Source organism: Eucalyptus grandis, chromosome 3 (assembly GCF_016545825.1).
Source record: "Eucalyptus grandis isolate ANBG69807.140 chromosome 3, ASM1654582v1, whole genome shotgun sequence".
In the NCBI taxonomy this organism is placed as follows: Eukaryota; Viridiplantae; Streptophyta; class Magnoliopsida; order Myrtales; family Myrtaceae; genus Eucalyptus; species Eucalyptus grandis.
Window position 1 is genome coordinate 17475007 of NC_052614.1, and position 22091 is coordinate 17497097.

Consider the following 22091-nt stretch of genomic DNA (forward strand, 5'->3'; position numbering starts at 1 on the left):
CACTCTATATCTGTATATGTTTTACATGAGTTCCGTATAGTTTCCTCCTTATTGTACTCTTGATACTTATTTTGCATCATGCACCAGGGTTTCTTTATTAATCTCCGAACGTCATTGATGCCGTAGCTTTGGTGACCTCCTTGTTACAATGTTTTTTCTCTAGTGATAGCTCGCATGATGCTTTTCAATGCTTATATTGATTTCGGGACTCCAAGGATGACAAGGAATTGATAGGATTGACGAGACTGTGATTAGAGAAGCAATGATGCCTTGCGAAGCAAAAGAACCTTTAACCTATAGCATAGTTCTTCAAAGAAAAATATGTAGGATGGCGTACATCTTTTTACTTCATTCACAAGTCTAATGTTACTTCTTTAATTTCCGCTCACAGATCACAAGTGATGAGAGGCCTAGTGAGTTTGGCGTGATTAATATTCGTACTGGTACTGCAATCTAGTACCGCAGACAACCATTTTGATAGTGATGGGGTTGATAAACTGAAGCTTATTCGATTCACAACCATTTGGTGCATGCTTAAGACTAAACAAAATCGGATATAAGAAGAATGTAAACTGAATAAAAATATCCTAAGAGAGAGGTTGGATAAAAAAAGGATAGGATTTTTCCTATTTGTAATAGAAAATTTATTTTTCTCTAATAACAAGCTTCATAAATTAATAAAATTAAAATTATATTTCAATATAAATAATAATTGAATTCCAATATAAGAAATTCAAAATAACAAAAATAACAATTTAAATTTTTTAATTAAATCTTATTTTCTATTTACATAGTCGAATTTTAATTATATCTTATAATATAAATTTAATATAAATATATTTATATTTATATTTATATTTATTACATATCTTAGGTATTTTAAGTATATTAGTCTAGTTTGCTATTTAATAAAAAGAAATGAAAATGAAAATAATTAAGAAAAGAGGAAAAAATGACAAATAAAAATGAAGAAGGCACGAGTGCTGCGAAAGATTTTTATCATCTACAATTGTAAACTTTTAGGTTCATTTACATTGATGTACGTTATACTAAATAATATACATAATATAATGTGAATATATTCGATTTTAAATCCACAGTTCACCAAATAGTGAATATGATATATAAAAATCCATGAACTTCTTATCATATCATATTTAGAAATCTAAACAACCAAACATAGCCTTAGGGCTTCTTTGTTTTGTGTTGCTTTTTTTTTTTTTTTTTAGGACGATATTAGGATGTTTGTTTGCTTTCCTTTATGATTATAATTAAATGTATATTTCAATATCTTTGGTGTTACTTTCCTGCTTTAAAATGGTTAAGACAAATTTTACATTTTTTCGATAGGCTACTATGGCATTAGTTAGCATGATCAATTTAGGTATCGATGGGGAATTATTCTTAAGGCTAACATAATCAGGTCCCCGATTCTAGAATCTCTAATTGCATGAATAGTAAGATATTCTTATGTATCTTAATGGGTTTCTAGCCAACCCCAAAAATGCTAGTGGCAACTCTTTTGTTAAATTTGCATAGGCTTAATTGATTAAAATTTTAAATGTTTGGACACTTACCAAGCACTTTCTTTTGCTCAAATGGGAGTATATATGTGATATGAATTAATTGAGATATCATTTCGCTACTTATCTAATTTTTTTTTCTCCTCAAACCCATGTTTAGGATTTTTGAATTAATTGAGATATTTATACCATATGCTTTCTTCTTCTTTTTCCTAGGTACTCTAGATAAATTAATCGTGGCATGAAAAGCTTTAAACATATAAAATAGTTATACCTCAATGTAGGGAAGAGACGGGGCTGTGGTCGACCTCCGGGGGCATGGAGGTAGGTATTGGCACGATGATCACCATGGCGTGGCCGAGAATAGAAAATATGGCACATAAGATACGTAGGAAGATGATCCCCTTGTGTCGATTGTAGGAAGATGATACATAGGGGACTCGGTTTTTGATCGTGTAAATGGTGTTCGGCAGCCATTTCATTGTATGGAAAGCCACCAAGAACGCGATCACCAGTCCTGCCCGTATTTTTATCCCAAGTTCTATATTACAAGATGTTTGGTCAGTGAAGAACAAAGACCACTGATGTTCGTAGGAGCGATGCTTACCGCATTTTCATTCAAGGCCGGCCTCGATCCACAATTTGCCGTATTATCCGACTTCCCAGTTATCACGACGATTTTTATTCCTTCCTATATCGTCATGTCATTGCTGCTAACAAGCCTCCCTTCGAGGCGCGCAATCTTTCTCTTTACGACGAGGGTGCTACTCTACTTTGTCATTCTCTCGTCGGCCTTCGCTCATGCCCATGTGGTAAGAGCCAGGGCGCCTGAGGATTTCGCCAACAATGTAGAACTCGGGATTAAAATATGTGGCTCTAACCACATGGACATGAGCGAAGGCTGACGAGAGAATGGCAAAGTAGAGTAGCACCCTCGTTGTAGAGAGAAAGATTGCACGCCTCGAAGGGAGGCTTGTTAGCAGCAATGACATGACGATATAGGAAGGAATAAAAATCGTCGTGATAACTGGGAAGTTGTATAATACGGCAAATTGTGGATCGAGGCCGGCCTTGAATGAAAATGCGGTAAGCGATGCTCCTACGAACATCAGTGGTCTTTGTTCTTCACTGACCAAACATCTTGTAATATAGAACTTGGGATAAAAATACGGGCAGGAGTGGTGATCGCGTTCTTGGTGGCTTTCCATACAATGGAATGGCTGCCGAACACCATTTACACGATCAAAAACTGAGTCTCCTCTAGATTGAAAGATCGTTGCCCAACGGTCGGCATCATCCTATTCACCTATTTATATATTTACGGCAAAAGAACCTTTCAAGTGTCATAACTTTGCTCAAAGGGACACTTAAGTGTCATAACTTAAGAAAGGTACACTTAAGTGTCATATTCAAAGAAAAACGGATAACTTGAGTGCTACTCCGGGTAAAACACCGATGTGACATTTTTCCGGTGAAATGCGCCCAAAAACAACGTTGTTTTGCACGCTGACATGACCAAATAATGTAAAAACGGCGTCGTTTTGAGCTGACATGGTAAAAAAAAAAAAATGATTTAATTTAATTAAATTTAGTTAAAATATTTAAAAATAATAATTTTAAAATTAAAAATATTTAAAATATTTATAAAAAAAAAAGGAAAGGGTGGGGAGGCAGCTGAGGGTTTAGTCCTCGGCTGCGCCGCCACCGTTGGAAAGGCCCGGCGCCGGCGACGGGGGGGGGAGGGTCGGCGGGCGGGCGGCGCGGGCGGTGGCCCTTGGCCCGGTCGGGTGAGGGCCGCCGATCCTCGCCGATCTAGGCGAGGGCCGCGACCTCCCCTGCATTTGTGGCTAGTGGCGAGGGTCGTCGGATCGGGTGAGGACCACGCGAGTCGCGACGGTTGGCCGGGGGGTCGCAGCCCCTAGCTTAGGGCCCGGAGACCCCGCCGACCCTCCCCGCCGTCGCCGGCCCTTCCGGCAATAGGGCGGTGGCGGCGGCAGCGAGGGCCGATCCTCGACCGCCTTCCCCCTCTTAAATTAATTTTTTTAATTTTTAATTATTGATTTTTAAATATTTTAACTAAATTTAATTTTTAAATCATTATTTATTAATATTTTAACTAAATTTAAAATTTAATTTAATTTAATTAATTTTTTATTATTTTTTACTACGTTAGCCCAAAACGATGCTGTTTTTGCATTATTTGGTCATATCAGCGTGCAAAACGGTGTCGTTTTAGGCTCGGTTCGCCGGAAAAATGTCATGTCGGCATTTTGGCCGAATTAGCACTCAAGTGATCATTTTTACTCTGATTTTGGCACTTAAGTATACCTTTCGTAAGTTATGGTACTTAAGTGTCCCTTTAGGCAAAGTTAAGGCACTTGAGGGGTCTCACGTCATATATTTACTTTCATGGATTCCAACATTATAGTCTTTGACAACATTTAACGTTTCCCAATCTGTGTCTTTTGTCTCCACCAATTCACTTCAAGTCCCCCCATTGAAATGAAACATGGCACCTCATCGTTTTTTGGTTGTGGGTTCCATCTCGGTCTACAAAGTGTGTAAGTATCATCTCGGTCTCAATATTTACCTCAATGTGACGTATACTTCTTCAAAAATCGAACTTTTTAGGAACAGTGAGTTCGGAACTTCGTTTAGTTCCTAAAAACAATTTTAGTTCCTAAATAATTTACATAACTTTTTTCTATACATCATAAATTATCCACCCTCCTCACAGAACTCACCCACAAAAATTTACGAGGACAAGGAGAAAAAGAAAAAACGAATTAACTCAAAATGACAGACCACCACGACTGGCACGAGCGGATCATATCTTTCTATGAATCTTTTGTGCCATATTTGCTATGCTTGGCCCCGCCATGGTATTTTTGTGCTAATACCTACCTCTATGCCCCCTGAGGTCGAGCTCAACCCCTTCTCTTCCCTCCCTATCATTTGTGCCGTATTTACTTGATCAATCAATGTTTTGACATAGATTGATCGAGTGGGTAAGAAGAACATATGCAAAACATAAAATAAAAACACTAGAAATCGATACATATACGATGACATATGACTGGCATTGGATCTAACATATCAATTGAAAACGACTAATCTATGTCAAAACGTTTTCGGATCTAAGAATTTCATGGATCATTTTTCAGTCATGCCTCTGAGGCATTTCCTCGATGCATCATATGCATTTGATTGAGAAATGAAAAAAAGGCATAAAGTCGTACTCAACTCTCCCCGGCAACAACACCGCACCAGAAACAAACATTAGATAAGTTCCAAGTGAATAAATCAACTTACACTTAATCGATTGCTTGACACAAGACGTGGAAGGTGAAAGCACGGGGCTCCTGAGGAAGTGAACGGGATGAGTACAAGAAGGCACAGAGCTTTTGAGGAAGAGTCGTAGTGACATCGTGGCAACCAAGGCGAAATTCATCTATTGAAATTGCTGGGCAACATGGATTTGAGGTTCGAGAGCTTGCGTGAAAATTCTGGGAAAACATAGTTGGGGAGGAAAAAGAATGATGTTTGTTCTTAAGAATGAAACCTTGAATTTTTTTTTTTGAGCAATTGTAATTTTTTGGACAGAAATGTCCCCATTCGAGTCGCTGGAAACGTCATTTGCTCGCTGGCCGGAGAACATTTGGCCGGCCAACAAGCTAAGGTCCTTATTTGAGACAAATCTAACCACTACTTGTCAGCCAGAGAAACATTTGGGTAATTGGCAAGAGGTCCTTATTTGAGATAAATCTAACCACTTCAAGTTCTTATTCGAGACAACATTCACTTCAAGTCTTTATTTGAGAAAACTCTATGTCCTTATTTGAAATTTTCCATTAATGTTTTTGGTGGTGGTTCACACCGTTCAATTGGTGCCAAAAAAAATTTAGAAATACGGTAATATGCCCCCAAATGACTTGCCCTCCATCTCGAGCCCTTCCTCATTGGAATGTTATGAAATGGTCAAAGGGTCCAATGAAATGACTCCATCCCCGAGAAATCAACAATGCATCACACGTGGAATGACAGCCAAACGAGGGCGCTGGTTGAAGTCTTATCTCTTTGATCCATCCATGAGGTAAACATTAATTTTTCCAAAAGACCAATGTACAAATATATTTCATTACCTTTATTAATGATTTTTCACATTATGATTATATTTATTGCATGATAAATTTTAATTGGTGTATGCACTTGAGGTGTATATTATAGAGGTTAAGAGGTAATTAAATAAAAAAAAAATGAAAATAGTAAGGTCGAGGAAAGGTAGTGAATATTATAAAAAATATGATGAATCGGGACAATGTCCAGGTCCATTTGCTAAATTCCTTGAAAAACATGGTATTTGTGCTCAATACACGATACATGATACACCATTGCAAAATGGTGCAGCAGAAAAGCTTAATCGTATTTTAATGAAAATGGTTAGAAGTATAATCAGTCATTCATTTTTATCATTATATTTCTAGATGTATGTATTAAAAACTTCAATGTATTTAAACAGGGTTCTTAGTAAAGCAGTTTCAAAGATTCTCTTTGAACTATGGACGGAAAGAAAACTTAGTTTATGACATCTATATGTTTTGGGTTGTCCTGCAAAAATAAAAATTTACAATTCACATGAAAAAAAGAAAAAAAAAAGATTTAACAATGGCAAGTGATTACTTCATTGGTTATGTATAGAAATCCAAAAGGTATGGATTTTATTGTCATAATCATAGTACGAGAATTGTTTGGGGTTGTTTTGTAGAAGTAAAAATTTACAATACGTAACAATGTCGAACACTCAACTCTATTCGTACTGAGAATTCAACTCGAATCATAGACATTAACAATCTCGAAAACTCAATTCTCATGAGACGACATGAGGCAGAACATTGATTTAACAACAAATGAGGGATTCATCTCAAGTTATCAGCAATAACGAAAATCGTCTTCGAATCATCAAACAACATTCGGCCGACGACCATTTAGGCACAGGAGAATTCAAATTCACCATAGAGAAATGAGACCGTACCTTGCTTCAAAACGAAGACTAAGTATCCTCAGTTTGTCGACAATGGAGTCATCACATCAACGAAAACCTCTCAAGCGGGGGAAGAACTCCACTCCTCGGACTCTTATAACTGGGAGCAAGGATAAGATGACCGATCACACAATGGCGAAACAACTTTGGCTAGACACTAAGGCGTCACACAGCATGCGTCACTAGCTTTTCTTCTCCGTTTGAGTCATCCTCCCCTACCCAAGTTGCGCAATCGTTGTGCTCCTCTCCTTTTTTTCTGAAACGAACCTCTCTCTTTCTCTTTCTTTCTTCTTTTTTTTTTTGTGGTTTTCTCTTTGGTTTTCCTTTTTAATCTCTCTTCCCTCTCCTCTCTTTTTTCCGCCAGAACCACCCAAGGAATCTTTCTCTCCATTTAGGCACAGGAGAATTCAAATTCACCATAGAGAAATGAGACCGTACCTTTCTTCAAAACGAAGACTAAGTATCCTCAGTTTGTTGACAATGGAGTCATCACATCGACGAAAACCTCTCAAGTGGGGGAAGAACTCCACTCCTCGGACTCTTATATCTAGGAGCGAGGATAAGATGACGGATAACACAATGGCGAAACAACTTTGGCCAGACACAGAGGCGTCACGCAGCATGCCTCACTAGCTTTTCTTCTCCATTTGAGTCATTCTCCCCTACCCAAGTTGCGCGATCATTGTGCTCCTCTCCCTTTTTTCTGGAACGAACCTCCCTCTCTTTCTTTTTCTTTTTTTTGTAGTTCTCTCTGGTTTTCCTTTTTTAATCTCTCTTCCCTCTCCTCTCTTTTTTCCGCCAAAACCACCCAAGGAATCTTTCTCTCCCTTCTCTTCCGCGAACCTCTCTTTAGCCCCAACTCTTCCATGGCCGAAATTCCCTCGGCCAACGTCTCTCTCTCCTCTCTTGACTCGTTTGTTTTTTCTCTAGCCAAGCTCACTGTCACTCTTTTCTGTTTTTTTTTTTTTTCCTTTGCTCTAGCTCCTCTAGTCGAAGCTCCCTCAATCTCTGCTCTGTATTTTTTCTTCTGTCGAGCACCCCTCTCGAGCAAGCACCAATGGCCGAACCCCTCTCTCTCTCAAAGATTTTTTTTCAATCCATGGTCGAAGCCCTCTGCTCTCATCTTCAGCCCACAGCCAACCACAAAATGGTCGATGTCCTCCCTTCCTCTTTTTCTCTCTCCAACGAAGCTTTGACAACCATGGTGTGACTTGATTCCTTCGAAAAGTCATAAAATGTCAACCATTTTTCTTGTTCCCTTTAAATTAACCAGAAGCAAGCCGGAAGCAAAACAACAAAAAGAGCAGATCATCGAGCATTCAAGAATCTTCCCTAAAGACCCAAAACAACAGAATCATCAGATTGAAGGAAAAGACTTCACCTTGAGAAGTGAACAGCTTGCGGCCGGTACCAGCGATCGAGACACACATGAAGAATCGCATGAGGGACGGCTGTTCTTTAGAATCCTCGACAGCTCGGGGAAAAAGCGCACGTACAGATAGAGCGGTTCCTCTCGACCGATAACGCTTGCCCCTCTTTACTCGAATCCACGCTGCTCACCATTTTCCCTGGTCGAGCACGCTCTTTTTTCTCTAGTTTTCTCTCTGTGGTTCTCACGCTCCTTGATTCTCGCTCTCCGAACGTCGAGCACGTTCTACACCTTCCTCTTCTTCCGCTAGGCCGAGCCCCCCTCACGCTCGCGCACTCCTCGCACGCCTGCCTCGGGCGAATCTTGTCCGTTATTTCCCCTTCCCAGCTCACGATTGTAGAAGCTTCAAGTTGCTCTCGCTCAAGGCCGCTCGTTTGTTGCCTTCATCTCCTTGCGTCACGGACGTGAGCACGCGGGAAAGAAGGAGAGGGAATGGGCCTGGGCTCCCTTTTCTTTCTTCTTCGGCTCAAATTGTGGAGTTGAAGAAATAAAGAAACATGGGCCAAAAAGAAACAAAAAAGATGGGCCGAGGGAGAGGAATTTTAGGGGGGCCGAATATTTATTAAAGGAGTGGGCCGAATATCCAGCCCTGCTCGATTTTTTTTTTTAATTTCATTCATTATTTTTATTTTTTGCTTTTGTTTTGCTTTTTACCTTTTTATCAATTTTTATATTTTTATAAAATAAACGAATATTTAATATGTCGACAAAGATTTTTATATTTTTATCTATATTGCAAAATGTAAATAAAATAATCAAAATGAAATAGGAAGAATGCATCGTCACTTGGTCTCTACTTCCTAACACTACATCCGTTCATTTCACGGAAAATATCACGTTTCCGGAAAACATTTTCCCGAAGTCATTTTCCAGGAAAATGACTCTATTTTCCGGTGTTCGCCAACATCTAAAATTTGAGTGGAAAATATTTTCCACTGTTCGTTAGCTCAAACATTTTCCGGAAAAAATTATCAAAAATTGAATTTTAATATTTTTAATTGACCCAAAAATTTATTTTATTTATTTATATTTTTTAAAAATGATTTTTAAATTTTTATATTTTTTAAAATAGAAATTTTTATTATTTATTATTTCTTTTTTTTTTCCTTCCTCCTTCCGTCTCCTTCTTCCTCCCGATTCCTCCCGAGCGGCGTCGTCCGCCGTGGCCTCCTTCCTCCTCCTTCGCCGCCGCCACCTCCTTTCTCCCGAGCGGCTTCCGCCGCCGTCACCTCCTTCCTCCCGGCCGACCAAGACCGGTGGCCGATCCGGCGAGCTCGGGTGAGATCGAGCTCGGCCGATCTCACCCGAGCTCGCGGATCTGGCAAATGAGCTTGAGCTCGCCGGATTGGGAGCCCGAGCTCGCTAGATCCGGCGAGCCGCGAGCCGCGCCGCTAGATCCGGCGAGCTTGAGGCTCGGCCGATCTCACCCGAGCGCGCTGGATCTCGCGACAGAGCTCGAGCTTGCCCGGATCGGGAGCCCGAGCTCGCGCTGATCCGGCGAGCCGCGAGCTCCGCCGCCGATCCGACGAGCTCACGGCTAGTGGCCGCACGACGAGCGGCACCGGACGGCGGGCTCCTGCGAGCCTCCCGCGCCTCCGCGGTGCTCCCTCTTGAGCTAAATTCTCCCGAGTGGCTTCGAGCCGCCGGGAAGCGGAGCGCGGCGGCGGCGGTGGCTTCCGGCTGAGCAAAGGGGGCGGGCGGGAGCGGGGAGGGCGGAGGCCGATCCCGGGAAGGACGTCGTCCGAAGCCTCCTCAGGGAGAGCAAGAAAGAGAGAGAGAGAGAGAACGAGAACATGAAGGGAGGAAAGAGCGGGAGCACCGAGCTCGTGTGAGAGCTGCGGAAAATGTTTTCCTTTTTCAAAAGAGGAAAACATTTTCCGCTCATTCAAGAGGGATTTTCCGTTGACCGGAAAATATTTTCCGTTGACCGTGTGTTTTCCGCCATCCGAACACCGGAAATTTCAGAAAATATTTTCTCGTAAGTTATTTTCTACGAAACGAACGGAGCCTACATATTTTAGAAGGTTTATGGAAGAGGAAGCAAAAGCAAATTATCCAACCAAAATTCAAAATATCACTCTAATATATATATAAACTCAAATGCAAACATTTGCATTCAGTGAATTTTAAATTTTATAGATTTTTAAAGTAAAGGGGCAAAACTGCATGAACTTTAGATGTATTACAAGGATAAAAATTCTTATCTTACACTACATTTGGTGTCTACTCAAGATAATATAAAATCGGATCTAAGAGGGATATAGGCTAGACAAAATTATCTAAGGGATGCGGGATAAAGATGGGTAGTATTTTTAATATCCATAACAAAAAATATATTTTTCTCGACAAATTTCTTAAATTAACAAAATGAAATTATATTTCAATATAATAATATTTAAATTCTAATATAAGAAATTCAAAATAACCAAAAATAACAATTTATTTTTAATTTAATCTTATATTTATTTATATACTCTACTTTAACTATATCTTATAATATAAATTTAATAATTTATATTTATATTTATCACATATTTTAGGTATTTTAGTATTTTAGGTATATTGGTATAGTTTATTATTTAATAAAAATTTTATTAGAGAACGATGGAAGGGGAAAGAGAAAGAAAAATGAAAATAATTTAAAATGAGAGGAAAAATAAAATAAATAATAAATACAATGTGACTATTCAAAATTTATCAACTTTTGTTATCGTTTACTAATTTTATTTGTCTTTCTTATGAATGCCTTAAATTTATTTAATTCTTGCACGAATTTACCGACCATTATTTACGGGACTTATCGGTTTTGCTTCCCCTGATCCCATAATGCGAGCTTGGGCCTTGCATGAACCAAATGACAAACGAATAGGATGGTGAGAATGTGAAGCTGTGGCTATAAAATAGACGAAATTAACGGCCAATATTCCAACGATCTCTATTGCGTAAGTGTGAATAAAACGTACATTTAATTGTTGAAGCCTATCAATTGGCAAATTCCACAGTTCATGCAATTTATGAATCTTACATGACATTATGATGACTCCATCTAAGATAGACGATTAAGAGGAACCACTTAGCGGGCGACATGGATTTAACACCATGATCGCGATGTATATGACATGCTTATAAATGGTGGACCCCAGGGTATTCTTATTATAATCCCTCATTTATTCTCGGCGATATTCAGATATCAGCAAGGGTCTACTAGCAAGCTACTAGAATGACGTAAGGGTAGGAATGAAGTCAACTATTCACTGAACATAGGGATACCAATTTTGAAATATATATATTGGAATTAACTTGTGGAAGTGTCTTTTGGCGTAAAGTTTTGTTTTGATAACTCAACTCAACTTGATTATAGCTCTAACACGGATGGTATGAGTCATCCAAATCTCTCTATTTTGAGCAAAATTTCAAGCAACGGTAATACTAAAGGCTAAACCAATCGCATAGACTTGAAGAAGCCACAACTTAATTTGGTTAAGAAAACACTCATAACCGAGCACCTAATCAACAAGTCAAGAGTTTTTCCATTTGTCGAGCTTTTTGTTCCATGGGCCTAAACTTTTTGTTCATTTATTTCGTATGGCGGGGTAGCAATGAGAATCTCAGTTGATTTGCTATATATCATCTGATGATGCCGGTACCACCTCATGTAAATTTTTTTCCTTTTTGCAAAATAAGATCGTATATTATCTGATGCAATGTGAGTTTTTTCTGACGATATGCAGTAATGTGAGTAAAATATTACTGATAGATATGACAACGCTTGTGTAAGTTCATGTAGTAAACTCGAAGGAATCTGATTTTGAGGCGTTGAATCTGGCTAAGTTATAATCCCATTAGCAGAGCCTCATTCTTCTGTAATCTTAACGATTTTCTTCCCGATATTGTCGCCGTGAAACGACCCTGTGAAAGCACAGGGAATGCTGTCCAGGCCATCCGAGATGTTCTCGAGCGGGCACAACTCGCCGCTGAGGAGATGGCTGCTGGTGGTCAAGACGAAATCCTGGAAAAGACCAACGTCATCTCTGGCTAAAAAGCCCTATATCTTTATTCTCTTGTAAATCACATCTAAAATGTCAGGCGCGGCTTTTTTCCCTGAATCTATATAATCGGATATTACTCCTGATGGTTTTATTAATGATGGGCTTAAGGCCCGTCCGCCCATGTTGGGCCTAAAAGCCCGGCCCATAGGAATAGGGCCCGCGGATGGAGGGACGTATAAAAGGGATGGGAGAGAGGGAAAACGCACCTTTTGGCATAATTAACGTACGTACGTCTCCCTCTCCCTCACTTTCTCTCCAAAAAAGAAAAGAAAAACACTAGCACAAGGCAACGTTTTTTCTTCCATTCAAGGCGTCATCGGATCGAACAAGGACAAATTATCTTCCTCTTATCGGCGTCGGTGTCTAATATGTGGCTAACAAGGTATGCTCGAATCCGTGGTGTGCTTTAAGATCGGTGATACATGATTTTCCCGGACTTGTCTTCCGCATTCGTTTTAGGGGTTTGATTTAGTGTCGAATCCGCTTTTTGGGAATCCGTTAATCTCAACAACTCTGCACATGGCAACTCTGCCAAAGGTGTTCATGCTAGCGACCACCGCTTCTTGCATTTCGGCGCCCATGTTGTCAAAGGATATATCGATCCCAACACGAAAAAACTTGTCAATTGACAAAAACAAACACAAGAAAAATGACTCGATTTTTCTTTAGAGAAGATAATAGACAATCTAGATTCTCGATACACTCTGAAGAATCTGACCTTTTGAGAGTCGAGTTCAAATTAGTTTCCCCCTGTAGATGAAGGCCGCCTCAAAACCTAGTTTATCCTTGAGCAGTTGTACCTGTAACAACAAAAAACAAGTTCATCATGATTCACGATCTTTTGGTGATGGAAACATTGCGGAAAGTTGTAATGTAGGACTATGGGGAAAGTGGGCTTTCGTTTCCTCCCAGCACAATCGACGACATAGCACCCATGCAACTTCGTGTACTGTCCGACCAAGTTCCCAACTGCGATGCCGTCAGTACAAACACCTTCTCGCCTCAATTTGGCTTGCATGTCTCGAAGAACCCGGCATAGGCTCTTAGTCCACTGTATCCTGAAAGAACAAGAAAAAACCCATGAAGAAACGCGACCAGAAGGGGAAAAAACGTTCGTTAGTCTGAAGCATCAGTGCAAACAAATGTTCCTCAATTTGATGTCTCCTGAGAGGCTGAGATCAAGAACTTGACATAGGTTGAGACATCATTGGTATCACCCAACTATAGTGCATTTCTAATGTTTAGAACTGTACCTTCACTTTTCCTAGGTTGACATCATATCACCCAACTGTGCATTCTAATGCCTTCTACATCATTTCTTGACCCTGTTAAGACCTGTTCTTGTTCAAATGTGTGCCTTCTGCGACATATTGCTAGAATAAACCACATGACTTCAACACCATTTTGAATTCTTATGTTTCTTCTCTCAAAATCACTTAACTAAAACATTTTTTTTGCCAGAATAGGACAGCTACTTAAGCGGGCACACATGTAAAACTCTCTTCCCCACCCCGGCAGTCTTAAAAAGTTCTTTTGATTACAAAGAAATTCATGTACGATTGAAAATGATCATGACAAAAGGAAATTGTTGGTGAAAGAGAAATTTACCCAATATTCCAACATGGTATGACAAAGGGAACCCCAATGGATCAAGCTTCCTGATCATCCTGTTTCTTCTTATCTTACTGTACTCTGCCCAAGTGACAACTCCCACAACCAAATCACCCTTCTGAAATTCAACATTGTCTGCAGCCACAACTTTTGTCGCACCATATGCCTCAATTTCCTTTACATAGATTTGAAGACAAAAATCAAAGAAAACCCAATTTCTGTTTTTCGATTCCCATCACATTTACATGATTTTCCCGTGAACATATTTAGCCGGTGATGAACAAGTCACACTCAGCTCACCAAGAGCAATTCCTTCGAAGCTGGTATCGGTTTTATGCGACAAGTTGTAATGCATCACGCGGGTCAACCGATATAGGTCGATGGACACGTACAGGTTCTTCACTCATCTAGACTGAACCTGGGTCGACCAATAGAGCCAAAGGTGCGGTTTTGAGCTGAAAATCAAATTCTTTGGGTATACCCTCTATGTGGGTCTTCAGGGTCACATACTTGTTGGCCACTTTCACTTTCATGGTTGCAGAAGAACAAGAAGAAGCTGAAGTTTGAGACTAGACAGATTATTATCTGGGTGAAATTGACGAGTCTTTCTATGTTTTACCGGAATTGCTCCCACGATAAAATATATTTTCACTTAAAAGTCGTTCTTTAACTTTTACTTAAAAGGAAATCAGGTTTCTACACAAACTCCGAACACAAAATATCAAAGATGATTAGCAACCAACGACTTTTATTAGAACAGGAATGCACAAACGTAAATCATGCCGGAAATTAATCAACGACAAGGCTTGGAAAGTTTGGACTTTGTTAAGTAACCAAATGCAAACAAAATATATCAGAATTTAATCAACAACACAACCCAAAAGTATAAAAGCACCATGCTGTAGTTTAATCAATGACACAACGCGCAAGATAAAAATGCACACCCAAATTCAATTGACAATGCAAATTTGGAAGCTACAGTTAGGAAAATAAAGTACTACACAGGAAAGTAAAGATATTGAAAAGATAGTAATTTTGTTTGATTTGTGTAGGGACTCCAAAAAGTACGTTGTGACTATTTAAAACCTATAATTGATGGTTATCAAAATAGATGTTATAAACAAATGTTACAAATGGTTACCAAATGGTTACATTGACTCCACTATATTGACAGTTTCTTCAAATCTTGCCTCAATGGTTGATTTATTCTGCTATTTGAGATTGTTGATTCATTTTTAAGTTGTCGATAATTCTATTCATAAATGACAAAACTCTATTCTCATCTACTAAGTCTATTGCATATTGACAATAACCAAAATTGAATTTTTTTTTTAATGTTTGCATGAAAGTAACCTTTTGCAGTGGTAATCTACCACGGTGCTTACTTCACAAAAAATGTTGATGGCTTGTACCTTTTACTTTTTACTTTCGTCGTCTAAAGCTTGATAAATTTAATTAAGATTAATTCAAAAATTTCAACATATTTGGATACTAACATGTAATGTCATATAATTGATGTCGAGTATAATGACAAGAAATATTCCTAAACTTAGTACACTAAAAATGAGATAAACTCTCACTAGGTAATAAATATGATTACTCTGTCAAATGTCAACTTTTACTATACTACAAAACTCAATATTCTACTTATATAGAGCGGTTTTAATAAACTTAGTACGGCATCCTAGGTAAGAGGACTGTTTAGTGATTGTGATTTTTTGTCCTTCTCAAAAAAATTTAGAATACTAAATAAGGTTTAAGACAAGTACCCAAAAAAAAAAAATAAGGGCAGGATCAAGAACGAGTAGTACCCGCAGCAAGAGCCGGCCGTTTTCATTGGCCAGATAATTCCCGTGACAAATTGTGATTGATTAAATAAAGATGGAAGGACTAGTCATGCGTTGAGAAGATTCCTTTAGGCCTACTGGCCAAATAAAGCCAAGTGGTCACTAATTTCCAATTGCATAATTACTCGATTGGTGGGTGATTTTATTTTACAGAGTAGAACGAATTATAAGTACAAGAGGAAATGATTGCGATTTCTTTATGTGTTGAGGTCTAAACTGTATAATAACAGCAATTTTTATAATAGATTATTGCGTATTGGGCTTTATTTGTAAGAACAACACCAAATTTATTTTTCAATCAAACTTTGTCAATTTCTTAATTGATTTCGATAGATAATATGTTGCATAACTCAATTTGATCTTATGACACATAGTAGTTGACATGATACTTAAAGTGTATCATAAATGTTTCTCCAATTATTTTATTTTATTTTGAATAAATTTTTGTGTCTCACAATGCACGTTTATTGAATTTGCAAGACTGAAAAGAGATGCATTAGAAGAATACTTGAGAACGAAATAAACGAGCACCAAACGAATTATAGGAGCCGGTTAAAATCCAACAATAGTCTATCTGTTATGTGATAAATTGCTTTTCAAGGGAACTCCTATTTTAGATTTGGCATGTTTTGAGAAAAATGAATGATTTAGAAAACATTCATAAAAATGATCACTTATATAGCTCACAAAAATAATATGAATAGAGATGACAACACCCCATAGTAAACTCGAAGGAATCCGATATTGAGGCATTGAATATGGCTAAGTTATAACTCCATTAGCAAACTCTCATTCTTATGCAATCTTAACAATTTTCTTTCCGATGTTGTCACCGCGAAACAGCCCTGTGAAAGCAAAGGGAATGCTGTCCAGGCTATCCGAGATGTCCTCAAGCGGGCACAACTCACCATTGCGGAGATGGTGGCTGGTGGTAGAGATGAAATCCTGGAAAAGACCAACGTGATCGGCAGCTAAAAACCCGTGGATCTTTATTCTCTTGAATATGACCTGTAACATGTTGGGGGCGGCTCTTTTCCCTGGATCTGCATACTCGGATATTACTCCGGACACGGCAACTCTGCCAAAGGTATTCATGTTAGCGACCGCGGCTTCTTGCATTTCAGCACCCACATTGTCAAAGTATATATCGATGCCGTCAGGAAAATATCTGTCAGTTGACAAAAACATTGGAAAAATGACTAGATTTTCCTTTTGAGAAGAGAATGTACAATCCAGATTCTTGACACGCTTTGAAGCAATCTGACCTTTTGAGAGTTGAGTTCAAATCCGTTTCCTCCTTGTAGTTGAAGGCCTCATCAAAACCTAGTTTTTCCTTGAGCAGTTGTACCTGTAACAACAAAACAATTTCATCATGATTCGTGATCTTTTGGTGACGGAAACGTTGGGGAAAGTTGTGATGTAGGACCATAGGTAAAGTGACCTTTCGTTTGCTTCCAGCGCAACCAACGACATAGCACCCGTGCAACTTCGCGTACTGTCCGACCAAGTTCCCGACTGACCCCGCTGCTGTCGATACAAACACCTTCTCACCTCGCTTCGGCTTGCATATCTCGAAGAACCCGGCATAGGCTGTAAGTCCACTGTATCCTGAAAGAACGAGCAAACACCCGTATAGAAACGCAACCAGAAGGGGGAAAAACGTTTGGTAGCCTAAAGCATCAGTGCAAACAAATGGTTTTTAGTTCGATGTCTACTGAGAGGCTAAGATCACGAACTTGACATAGGTTGAGACATCATTTGTATCACCCAACTATAGCGCATTCTGCGAGATGTCGATCCAAGGTCAAATAACCCCTATATCATTTCTTGACCATGTTAAGACATGTCCTTGTCCGAATGTGTACCTCTTGTGACATATTGCTGTAATGAACCATATGACTTCAACACCATTTTAATTTTTATGTTTCTATTGTTAAAATCAGTTAACTAAAACATTATTCTGCCAGAATAGTACAGCTACTTAAGCAGGCACATGCCAAAATCCGAAGCACGCCTTGAAAATTCTTTTCCCTGGCAGAGTCTTACAAAATTCTTTTGATTACAAAGAAGTCATGCACCATTGAAAATGATTATGATAATAGGAAATTGTTGGTGAATGAGAAATTTACCCAGTATTCCAAGATGGTATGACAAAGGGAACCCCAATGGATCAAGCTTCCTGATCATCCCATTTCTTCTTATCTTACTATACTCTGCCCAAGTAACAACTCCCATAACCACATCACCCTTCTCAAAATCAACATTGTCTGAAGCCACAACTTTTGCCACACCATATGCCTCAATTTCCTTCACAAAGATTTGCAGCCAAAAATCAAAGAAAACCCAATTCCTGCTTTTCAATTCCCATCACATTTACATGATCTTCCGGTGAACATATATATAGCTGCTATGAACAAGTTGGGCTCACCTCACCAAGTGCAATTCCATCGAAACCGGTACTGGTTTTCTGCAACAAGCTGCAACTTTTCATCTGATTCAACTGATGTGGATCGATGGACACATACAGGTTCTTCACTATCATCTCGCCTGAGCCAGGGTCGAGTGATAGAGCCAAAGGTGAGGTTTTGAGCTCAAAATCAGATTCTTTGGGTGCACCCTCTATGTGGGTCTTCAGGGTCACATGCTTGTTGGCCACTTCCATGGTTGCAGAAGAACAAGAAGAAGCTGAAGCTAGTAAACTAGACAGATTCTTTGTATGGATGAAACTGTAAGTCTTTCTATAACCATAGGACCACATATATAAATTATCTGCATGAAATTGACCTTTCTACCATTTACTTTTTATTTTTGTCGTGTAAAGTTTGAAAAGTTTGATTAATTTAAATAAGATCATTTCAAACGTTTCAACATGTATGGATATTGACATTTTAACGTCATATAAGATTCTTTCTCTAAAAAATCCAATTAAAAATATTTTTGAGATTGATTCCTAAATTTTGCATCCTAATTATACGACAAACTCTCGTGAGTTTAAAAATATGGTCACTATGTTTTCACTAGTCGGTTTTAACAAACATAGTATTGCATTCATCAAAAAAAAAAAAAAAAAACATAGTATTGCATTCTATGTGAAAGCACTGTTTAAGATTTCTTTAACAAACAATAGGACTAAAAGCCAAACCAAATGTATAGACTCGTAGAAGCTAAAATTTTTCTAGTTGATAAAATATCCATAATCATGCACCTAATTAGGCAATGATTAAGATTTTTATAAGTAAATCTTACGTCTAGATTTTCTCATTCGTCGAATTTTAATGTTCCGTGGGCTTCATCATCATTGTTAAAATATGTCTCGAGTTTAAGCCCAAAGCGAACTACAGAGTTTTGAAATATAAAATAAATTGAAGCAAAGTTTTCTTCAATTGCTTGCGGAATCCGAACGATGAAGTCCACGCGCGTGAAGAAGACAAATAGAACGTGGTGGGCCCAAGTGAGGGCACACGTATAGAAATAATTGAAGGTCTTCTTTTCCTTTTAGGAAGATGCCGCCAAGGGAGAACCCTCTGCACGTGAAGTGAGCCGAATTAAGAATTGGTGGGCCCAGGTCAACTATTTGACCTTGGGCACACGAATCTTGTACGAAGTCGGTGAAAAGGAAACCCTACGAAGCGGCCAAAGACTTACGTATAAAAAGGAGAAGCCGCATGCCACCGAAGGATTGGTAGTTGATCGAAGCACCTTCTTATTTTGTCCGTGGTTTTCTCTGTTTGTGAGTGACGTCCATAGGCTTTGGGTCTTCGTGTTGTTCGTGCTACGAAGCTTATTCGTGATTTACATCTAAGAAAAATTGGTGTATTGGGTGTAATTGGGGTTTGGAAACACTGAGAGAGTGTTTGAGTGACTTGAGTGTGTAATCTCTTTGTATCGACGATCTATAAATAAATTCCGTCTTCTTCTCTCCCATGGACGTGGTCTTTACGATCGAACCACGTAAATCCGGTGTCGATTTATTTTTCTTCTTCCGTCTATATTTCGTTCGATCGCTTGCCCTATCGCAACAATCATCATCATCATTTCTTTGATTTCGTGTGCGTGAGCCTAGGCAATAAGTTAGACCTCGTGATATATTTTCTTTTTGCATAATATGACAATATCTAATCCGATGCAATATGTATATTTATCAATACTATATAGTACGAGTAAAATAGTAATAAGGACACTCCCAAAGAGCTGCAAAACAAAACAAAACTTAGAAAACAAAATAGTATAGGTTGCAGCTATAAGTATGCTCTTATTCCAAAAGACCTTATTTTCCATGGTATCAAAAAACAATCAGCGGCCGATTATAGGAATCATCATTAATAGGTGTTAGGAAAATATGACAAACAATCGAGGATAACAATGAAGTCAGATTTTGAGATATGATATCACTTTCTTTAAGGAATTATGTGACATCCTGAATTTCAAATTCTAATTTCGATTGAATAAGTTGGGCTTTTCATCAACGCGCCTATAGTGTTTTTCTTTGAGATGGCCACTCATGAGATAACTAGACTATCGTTCTCTGAGATTTCAAACGCAATAGACTTGAAAATTCGACTACGAATCGACTACTCGACTATGCTAATCTGCAAGGGTCATTACTGCACAGTTAAAAATTAATCAGAAATCAGAGATAGGTCGGTTCAACTGAGATGTATGGCTAAACTTGAGTGATTTCACTAATTTGTAAAATTTTCATTGATTGGCACTAAACTGATTTTTTTGTCGTTTTGGTATCCTATGTCCGTATTTGAAAGCTTGACATTTTTACAACAACCGAGAGTCGCCAATGTGTCGAAGAGGTATGTGTGGTTCGAAGAAAATTGACTATGAGTCAATTGCACCAAAAATTCCTAAAAACTACCCGATAAGTTAGATCATGCTAAAATCACATTAGATTGAAATTAACCACGAATTTGAATTCGATTTCAAAAATTTAAAATTCTGTCATGTCACGAGTCATTTCAGGAACATTGACTCACCTTTCGAGGAATTTTCGGAGATTCCGAGATTTTTACAGAAAATCGATTCGGATGTTTCGGGAAAAAATGGAAATTGGGATTGATCAAATTGAAGGGGATTTTTGACTTGCAAATTGAGCTATTTGGTGAAAGGACTTGTAGAAATTTTATGGGCATTTTCCTTGGCGAAATTTGACGTCGATTTGGGAAATTTCATGATGAAATTGAAGCCAAAATTAGGAAATTTGAAACTTTCGTTGGTGAGTGACATTTTTGGCATCAAATTGGATAATTTGTGGAGTTATTGTTTGAGAGTATGTTAGGGAACGAAAAGGAATTTGTGCATAAAGTTGTTGGGACCAAATTTGGATTAGTTTAGGAGGTTTTATTTAATTTTTTCTTCCTCTCCTTCGGTCCCACACGCACTCTCTCTATTCCTCTCTCCCTCTCAAGTGCCCCATCCGTGGCCTCCCTCACGTCCATCACATCTCTCTCTCTCTCTCCATTTTTCTTTTAGTTTTGCACATTTCTTTTTACTTGGACGACCATCCTCTCCAATCCCTTTCTACTCTTATCCTTTCTTCTTCTCTCTCTCTCTCTCTCTCTCTCTCTCGTGCATTCCCCTCCCCTCTCATATGTAGCACCGAAACGGACACGTGACACGTGACACGACACGTCACGACACGTCGACACGTTATTTCTTAAAAATAGAGAATTTCGACACGTTCTGACACGTTATATATTAGATATATTTTTATATATAAATACATAAATAATAATAATAATAATAATAATAGCCTAGAATTAATTTACACAAAAAATATTAAATAATATCATTCATTATTTTAATTTGTTACAATAATACACAAAACTTAGAGGAAAAAAACATTGTTTAAAGAAAAATGCTGAAATGATATTTTTAAATTTATTTATTTATCATATATAGCATTTTTATTACTTCTTTCAGAGTAAAAGACTTTTAAAAAATAAAACAATTCTAAAAAAATAAAACTGAAAAAAAAAAAATTGACCCTGTATGTATATTTATAGCAATATTATTACTTCTTTTATTACTTCTTTTGCGTATATTTATATTTTGACCCCTCAAGTATTATAAATTTTTAAAATTGACCCCGTGCGTGTCGGAATCGCGTGTCGAAATTCTGGACTTGTGTGTTGGAGCGTGTCGGAAAGAGTTGACCACGTGTCGGATTTTTCGACACTCGTTGACCGCATGTCGGGACGTGTTGGAGCGTGTCGGACACGTGTCGGAGTGTCGGACACGACACGAAGGCTTCCGGAGAGTGTCCGTGCTATATAGCCCCTCTCTTGGCCGACACACCCTCTTTCTTTATTTTTCTTTCATTTCAATTGAGCCGCCCTCCACCCACGATCTCTCTCTCTCCTTCGCCTATTCCCCTGCAATCCCTTTTCTTTTGTTCTCGGTTGAGTCAAAGACTCCTGCAACTCCACCGACGTCCGCGTGCCTCATCTTCACTGCTCAACCGCGTCAAGGCCAGCTCAACCGAGGCCACCGAAACAGCCCCGAGAATCATCCCTTATTAGTCGGTTAATTATGCTTAGGGGTTGATTAGATTTAATTAAGTGCAATTAAATTGATAAATTA

At 38.6% G+C, this 22091-nt stretch overlaps 2 protein-coding genes and 1 long non-coding RNA gene across 4 annotated transcripts; all 3 read right to left on the reverse strand.

Moving 5' to 3' along the window:
• Positions 1-6337: 6337 nt before the first annotated feature.
• LOC120291355 lies at positions 6338-8345 on the reverse strand. The gene is made up of 2 exons (XR_005549358.1): positions 7946-8345; positions 6338-7782 (listed from the first exon to the last, which is right to left on the reverse strand). It is a non-coding gene; the product is annotated as an uncharacterized LOC120291355 (long non-coding RNA).
• A 4431-nt stretch (positions 8346-12776) lies between these two features.
• LOC104439118 lies at positions 12777-14008 on the reverse strand. The gene is made up of 4 exons (XM_039309377.1): positions 13943-14008; positions 13683-13828; positions 13001-13100; positions 12777-12842 (listed from the first exon to the last, which is right to left on the reverse strand). Exons 1-4 carry the CDS (start codon positions 14006-14008, stop codon positions 12777-12779), a joined length of 378 nt encoding a protein of 125 aa, XP_039165311.1.
• Positions 14009-16161: 2153 nt separating this feature from the next.
• LOC104436684 (2-alkenal reductase (NADP(+)-dependent)) lies at positions 16162-18218 on the reverse strand. 2 transcript variants are annotated; one of them, XM_018869885.2, is made up of 5 exons: positions 17929-18218; positions 17630-17807; positions 16942-17108; positions 16766-16848; positions 16162-16578 (listed from the first exon to the last, which is right to left on the reverse strand). In XM_018869885.2, exons 1-5 carry the CDS (start codon positions 18160-18162, stop codon positions 16296-16298), a joined length of 945 nt encoding a protein of 314 aa, XP_018725430.2. In that variant the 5' UTR covers positions 18163-18218; the 3' UTR covers positions 16162-16295. The 2 variants fall into 2 exon arrangements, with proteins under 2 accessions (XP_018725430.2, XP_010047834.2); XM_010049532.3 differs by having other exon boundaries at positions 16162-16668.
• Positions 18219-22091: the final 3873 nt, after the last annotated feature.

Bases quoted from the DNA above. Each gene is read 5' to 3' on its own strand.
- LOC104439118 (XM_039309377.1), bottom strand. From the start codon at position 14,008: ATGCATTACAACTTGTCGCATAAAACCGATACCAGCTTCGAAGGAATT. The intron at 13,829-13,942 runs GTGACTTGTTCA...ATCTATGTAAAG, and splicing joins TTGCTCTTGGTGAGCTGAGT to GAAATTGAGGCATATGGTGC. The intron at 13,101-13,682 runs GTTCCCTTTGTC...TTGTTCTTTCAG, and splicing joins AGGAAGCTTGATCCATTGGG to GATACAGTGGACTAAGAGCC.
- LOC104436684 (XM_010049532.3), bottom strand. From the start codon at position 18,162: ATGGAAGTGGCCAACAAGCATGTGACCCTGAAGACCCACATAGAGGGT. The intron at 16,849-16,941 runs GTCACTTTACCT...TTGTTGTTACAG, and splicing joins GCGCTGGAAGCAAACGAAAG to GTACAACTGCTCAAGGAAAA. The intron at 16,669-16,765 runs GTCAGATTGCTT...GTCAACTGACAG, and splicing joins TTGAACTCAACTCTCAAAAG to ATATTTTCCTGACGGCATCG.